This window comes from Amborella trichopoda, chromosome 7, assembly GCF_054954075.1.
Source record: "Amborella trichopoda isolate Santa Cruz 75 chromosome 7, AtrichopodaSantaCruz75HAP2 v2.0, whole genome shotgun sequence".
Classification (NCBI taxonomy): domain Eukaryota; kingdom Viridiplantae; phylum Streptophyta; class Magnoliopsida; order Amborellales; family Amborellaceae; genus Amborella; species Amborella trichopoda.
Genome location: NC_142342.1, coordinates 44320975 through 44328240, shown reverse-complemented (window position 1 = coordinate 44328240; position 7266 = coordinate 44320975). Strand labels below are relative to the sequence as shown.

The window sequence follows — 7266 nt, the reverse complement described above, 5'->3', positions numbered from 1 at the left end:
AAGTATGGCTTTAGAGTACGAGGTGTTAATTCATATGGGCCTGAATGATGCTTTTCAATTTAGAGCAAGCTACAAAAGAGTGAGATTAGACCATGGGACTATCTGGCTTGCATGCTATGATCTATCCTGTCTAGGGATCTTTATTTGGGTGGGGCTTTGGGGAGGTAATGAGGCTTTTCTATTTGTGCAATATTGGCTTAGCAGTCTTACATCAAAGGTCTATCTGCTTGTTAATATGTTGCGCTGCTATGCTGTTTATGGTTCAGTTGCTTTGGACCTTGCAGTCTGGTTGTTGGGTTGTAGGTGTTACATATAGAAGTGATGTTGGACCATTGGGTTGTTACATGTATGACTCATGTTGGTTTGCATTAGTGTATTATCCAACCGTCCAGATGTGTTTCTCAGAGTATCATCTTAACATTGGGATTATGATTGTGAGTACATTCATTTACTAGTTTCTTGTATAATGTGGTTTGGTGGTTAATAAGGGACAGATGTAGGAGTGAAGAGTTCTAAGTTTGGCGGCCATAGAAGCCAGCTAAGGGTTTTCCATTATTCGCATGAAACGTCACCAGGCTCATGTGGCAGTCCGGAAATCAAAGACGACAACAAAATGTAACTGACATTCCATAACTGTTGTAATGAAACATTTGATTAGCCACTGTGCATGGGAGTGCGCGGGATCAGTTATTACTGTTTGGTATTACAAAATTCCAAAGACGCATCTTACTACAAGCAGCAGCTCAAAGCTGCTGTGTGAGGTTTGGGAAACCCCTAGGGGCTTAAGATTTCTGACGAAAATATCTTAAACCCAAGAAAAGAACAATGGTGATTGATTCAAGCTAAGCAAGGCCAACCAACTTCTCACTGAGCTCCCAGACCTTGCGAGCCTTCTCGACATCACTGGCCTCCTGGGAAAGCTGGTTCTCGAAGGAGGCGGAATCTTTGTTCCAGCTCCAATACACCCCAGATTTGCTCAGACTTGGATCGCTCACCACTTGTGCCAGTCTCTTGCCTGCCTCTTCCTCAGAGACATAGCCCTTGGTTATGTACTTCTGGAAGGGGGGGAAAAGAAGCCTGAAAAGAGGGATGTGCTCCCTGAAGAGGCCGGTGGTGGCGATGCAGCCAGGGTAGAGGGAATTGAAGGTGATGCCTGTTTCCTCATGGTAGCGACGGTGGAACTCCTGCATCGTTAGCATGTTGCACACCTTGCTGTCTTTATAAGCTTTGGCACCGTCAAAGTCTCCACCATCAATCATAGGCGAGGTGTTAGTGCCATTCAGACCCGCAGATAGTCCCCGCAGGTCCCCCAAGTATGCTTTTGGGGGCACATTGCCGGCTAAGGTGTTGGTGTTACCTGGGTTAGGGTTTTTTGGAAGCATGTGAGTGCTCTCGGTTACTTTTAGAGCAAGTTCTGAGAAAGAGTGTATATATATATATATGTATATTCCTTTTACCTGTGATGGAGCCGACAATTATGAGGCGTTTCGCAGGGTAGTCAGATTTCTGCATGTCTTCGAGAAGGATGCGGGAGAGGAGGAAGTGGCCCAGATGGTTGGTCCCCACGCTCAGCTCGAAGCCTTCTGCAGTAAAAGTGGGTTCCTTTGCGGTGGGCAGGTAGACAGCCGCATTGCAGACCAGCACATCAAGCGGCCTCCCAGACCTCTTGAAATTGTCGACAAACTGCCTCACACTGTCGAGAGAGGCAAGGTCCAGGTGCATGACCGTGTAGTTTTCCCTGGACATACCCACCGAGCGGGCAGCCTTTTCGGCCTTGAGGAAGTCCCTGCATGCCATAACGACATGCCATTTCCCGCTTTCAGCCAGGGCCTTGGCGGTCGCCAGCCCCAGACCTGAGGATGCCCCTGTAATTATCACACTGCCCTTCCTTAGTGTCTTCTTCCCCTCTGGGGCTGCCCTGTTTATGGCGGGAGTTGTTGTCATGGTTGTCTGAGCTCTCACACAACCCCGCTTCAACGCTCTCTGCGCATACAGACACCCAAGAATACTTCATTTAGTTGTTTGGGTCCAGGCAGATTGTTAGGAAACCTGTAGCTACAATTAGTGGATTAGCTTGGATAGTTACTAATTTAAATAGATTTGAATATTTTAAATACGATTTAGGGTATTCAATTTGGGCTAGTTTCTTAATTTGAATAGATTTGTTGTTAATTTGAATATGAACAAGTTGTTACTACATGGGACAGTGCTCAATGTATAAATAGGAGTTTGAATAATAAAAGAACAGAGAGCCCTTTCCTTTAAAAAAAAACTAGTGACAAGGAGGGAGATCCCCCTCGAAATAGATCAAACTTTGTCAGTTTCACAACCTTTTGGTTGCTGAGTACTGTCATCCGTAGCAAGATTGTATCACAGATGATGCTAACTAGCTAGTGCCTAAATACGAGCGAAAATGCATCTGATCAAAGGTGCGATCCTGAGTAGCACAGGAATTGAAATTGTTGAGCAGAAAACAAAGACATGCAACTGGGAAGGGATTGTGAGAATCTCACTCTATTGTTGCTGATGATAATAAGAGAACTGAGGTCGGATATGGCAGCCTGGTAGTCGGAGACAGAAGTTCCGAAGAAGACGGTCTCCTTTGTGGAGGGACTCCATCTGGCCTGCAGTATTCATGGCATACACCAATTGAGATAAGAGAGAGGTTTGGAAAGAATCTAGGGGGGGGGGGGGGGAGAGAGAGCAGACCTCCTTCTTGTGAAGTGAGAGAGTAGGAGCGGTGATGGAACCGAGGTGTGCTTGGAGAGCCATGGGGGTGGCGGTAGTGAGTGAGTGAGTGAGTGAGTGTTGCTGTTTCTTGGTTGAGTTGGAAGATGGCTTCCCTTCCCTTCCCTTGCCTTCGGTTGGAAGGATGGGAGAAGATTGTTTATAGTGGCTACTCATCAGAGTTTGGATATTATTGGAGCGACGATAAGATGATATTATTGGTGGTGATAGATGCCACGTCAACCTCATTCACCAATAGGGAGTTGCCTTTGGGATTTCGACGTGATTTTTTTTATTTTTCTATCTTGTTCTACGGAGGATAGTAGGCTCACCCCACCCGATGACCTCCAATTATTAAACTCTAGAGAGAGAAAGGGAGGCACTTTCTTTCAGTAGGTGTCCTGTGCCCCTCCCTGGACCTAGAGAGAGAGAGAGAGAGAGAGATGCATGGGCACTACTGGGCTTGGATGGGAATAGGATAAAGCGGATGGGGACCCGTGCTAGTGCCCGTGACTTGTCTTTTCTGGAAAAGACAAGGGCGTGGCCTTTCCTTCTAAGAGAGAGAGCCAGAAGGGTCTAGAAACGCTTACACGTTCATCATATTTTGTGGTTTTCATTTCCACTAATATCACCACCCCCACAAACACTTTCATAGAGTTAATTCTTAATTTACTTGAAAACATGAGTAGGGGAATGTTTTCGCCACATTATTACCCAAAAAAAACTATGGTTCGTCTGAATCATGCCACCCGGATTCGGCCACCAGTCAGTTGCCCATACAGAGTGGTAAATAAATCGGCTGGTTTGTATTGAAACTGGCTGAGTCGGAGATAAACCGGGCTCTCTATTTTTTATAATAAAATAATATAGATTATAGGGACCGTACTTATTTTTTGAAATCTTTTATAATAGTTTTTTATTTATTTATTTTTGTACACTTCTTCCCTATCTGCCCCTATTTGTTTAAGTTCACACCATCACTATTATCTAAAGGGTGTGGTTTGTATAGAGCTCATACTCTAAACAATCAAATTAGAGCCTACCTTCAAATAGAGTAGTCGATAGATGTGGTTTTAATATTGAAAATCTTTGTGATAGCTTTAAAATATATTTTTATCTTTATTTATAAAGTTTAAAGCTTCAAAAATAATGTAGATCGACAGATCTATGAAAACTTGATAATCTTGAAAATTGGTGGTCCAAAAATGCATTATTTCCAAAACTTGAAATCCATTTTTTTCCCATGTCCATGCATCTTGATGTCAAGATGATCAATTTGAGAATATTTGGGCATCAAAACAATCTCTTCTAGTGAAATTTTTAGGTAGGCTCAAATTTGATTGTTTAGAGCCTCGGCTCTATATAAACTTCTCTCTTATCTAAATTACTTCATTTTACTTTACACGTTGTGACTCGCACTCACACCGATCACATCTTATCCCTCATTTTTTTTCAAATCTCAAGACTCTCAACCTCATTAGGATCCACCAATGTGCCACTATTTCTCCCTCTCTTTAATTACCCCCGTAATCCCCTTTTATCTCTCTACAAGTTTAGTTTTACAATTAAATTTTTTAAGATTTTATCATAGTAAAAATATTAAGAATTATTGAATATTTTTTAGGTGATTCTCAAGAATATTAATTTTAAACATTTATTTTTGAAGATATTTAATATTTTAATTATTTTTCATGAAATTCTATCACGGTAATACTATTGTGAATCATGATAAAATTTTCAAGGTTTTTAAGAAATTTAATTTTTGAAAATATTTTGAGGAAAATTTTCAAGAACAACTGACGAATGAAGATATGGCTTGGCAATGTGCCGATAAAATAAACAAGGGAGAGTTAAATGTTGCTTATGTGGCAAAAAAAAAAATAAAAAGGGTAGCAGCATTCACTAAAACAAACACCTTGCTAAATTATGGGGTAATGTCATTCCTTATCAATCAGTGCTTAATTCTAAATTGTGTGGTATATTTCCTGGTCTTTATAAACGAATTTATATAAAATGTTGTTTTGATCATTTTCATTAATTATTTTCAAGATAATTGTAGATAATAAAAAAACGGACATGAAGTCCATATTTTCCCATATTTTTTAGTTTTTTTTTTTTTCATTTTTTTTTTATCTATCTTAACTAAACTCTTTTTACTTGCCCAAGTAGGACTGATTTACAAGTCCGTTTATAAGTTACTCGGAACCGACCCATGGCCGGTTGATCGGCCATAGACAGTTCCCAACAACAGCTCTCCACAGCCCTTTACTCTGTCTAGTAATGGTATGGAGCTATGAACATTGTTTGTCATTTATATGATTCCAACAAATTGTTTACATGGTGTATGTACGTGGTGGCTTGTATCTACAAAATCAAAACCAGAGTTAAAGGGTAGACACTCTCGGTCATGAATATATTGTTGCCAACCATGGCCAAGGGCTATGCCTGCGAATCTGAAATATGCTCATTGGCCAAGGAAATCATGGATAAGTTGAAAAAGGGATAGGGCGCCCCTTCCCAAAACCAGAAGATCCGCATCATGAGGAGGCTCCTTGATTTCCGCTTGCCCAATCATCGTAACATCAGGGAACATAAGAGAATCTTCAAGCTCCTGGTCCGCAAACTTGAGCTTTTTTTTTTGATAAGTTACATAAGAATGGAACTTGAGACATAGTGCTATAAAGACCCAGCTGCTACTGCCTTCACCCAGGCCAGATTTCTTGATGCTACTGCATGGCTTTCGATTTGGCTACACAAACCACTTTCTCTATCCACTTTGTCTACTTCGTGGCTTGAGAGACCCTGTTTTCCATGGAGGATATTGGGTTGTCTTGAGGCCGAAGAGGAGAGGAGAGCCGCCTACATGGATGGATTGAAGCCATCAGTCCGTATGGTCAACCTTGAACCCTCCCATGATCTTAATTTGTATGTGAATGCTGTTCTAATGAGTATGGTAACCAACCTAAGGTCAAATGGAAAGGGAATGATAAAATAGCGGAGGGGAAGCGAAATGCAAATGCCAAGGGAAAATATAAGCTATGGTGTAAGAAAGAATCAAGGTCACCGGAAGTTGAGAACTAAGTGGATGGAAATTGTGGGTTTAAATAATCAGATGTCGATTACTTTTGAACATGTGTATAGAGAAGTAAATGAGGTAGCTGATGAACTTGCAAACAAAGGAGTTGAGATGAATGACTTAGTGATTGCTGATGTTCTTGCTCTGTATATGTGTAACATTGTGTAACTATTAATGAAATAGAAGTACTCTTGTCAAAAGAAAAAAAAAAAGAAAAAAAAAAAAAGGGAAATATAAGCTAATACAATAGGCCGTATTATCTCCACATCCCCCTAAGGGAACTAATGAAAATCAAAGTGCAAAGGGCAATTTAGTTGGGGCCAAGGAAAGCTCAAGGTTTCTTAGGGATTCATTGTTTTTTCTGTAAGAGACTCGAGCGTGCATGCCATCAAATTTTCAAGGTTTCTTAGGGATTCATTGTTTTTTCTGTAAGAGACTCGAGCGTGCATGCCATCAAATTTTTGCCACTATCCTCCTCCCACAACTCAAACTGACAGGCGAATACTAGTGCCTGCCGGTATGAAGAAAGGGAGGGTGTGTGTTGTTTTGACAGCCATTGTGGCTAGTCAAGGGGCACATGCATGGCGCCGTGACTCCAGGGCCACCACTAATATGAGTGATGCTTTTTGCACCTTCAAGGAGCTTAAACTGGGAGAGTATAGTATTTTCGTGGGAGGAAATCAAAAGTTTCTTTTTATGCGGAAAAGTTTGATTGGACAAATGGATGTTTACATGTGTGTTATGCACACACGTGTTTTACGACAAGAAGTTTTGAGGCTAGCTAATTATATGAAATTTTCATAAAGTTGATTTTAAAAACCAAGTAAGAGAGAGAATACAAGCGTGGGACACCCCACCTATGGTTGCTTCTCTCTTTACTACATCGTGGATTTTGATTTTGGAGATGGATGGTTGTGATTTGGCATCATATTTAGGGTTCTTAAAATTGAAGAGAGAATTTTGAAATGAGATAGGGTTAGAGGAGATAAATGTGTGGCAATCTCATTCACACACATGATAGTCATTTTGTGAGTTAAAGGGCTATGATCTTGGCCCTCTCTCATCTCTTGGATGTCTCCAAATTTAATCAGCTTGAAGCTTCCACAACCCTATCTTGTCCCACCTTTTTCAACTAACCACCACCACCTTCGCTTAATAAGCTAGAGAGAGAGTGAGATATCATGAGGCACTGCCCCCCTCTCTCTTGATGTTTTCAAGAGCGTGATGAGAACTGTGTGGTATATGCTCCTTCCATGAGGCTCGACTTAGAGGATTTCACTTCTCCAAGGACTTCTTCTTGCTGTAAACATTTTATAACAGCGGAGTGATTCATCCATCTTGTTGTATTGAAGTTAGTTTTCATTGATATTTCATGCCTAGTTCATTAGCCCATATGCCTTATCATTCATGTTCCCTTTTTATTTTTAGGTAATTCAGCGGGGGAGAAGGCCCCATGCCCATTT

General features: G+C 41.1%; 1 protein-coding gene across 1 annotated transcript; it reads right to left on the bottom strand.

The window, feature by feature from the left end:
- Window positions 1-601: 601 nt before the first annotated feature.
- On the bottom strand, window positions 602-2862 carry LOC18423162 (protochlorophyllide reductase). The gene is made up of 4 exons (XM_006827762.4): window positions 2710-2862; window positions 2514-2624; window positions 1458-1983; window positions 602-1357 (listed from the first exon to the last, which is right to left on the bottom strand). The coding sequence occupies exons 1-4, from the start codon at window positions 2770-2772 to the stop codon at window positions 843-845; spliced, it is 1215 nt and encodes a 404-aa protein (XP_006827825.1). The 5' UTR covers window positions 2773-2862; the 3' UTR covers window positions 602-842.
- Window positions 2863-7266: the final 4404 nt, after the last annotated feature.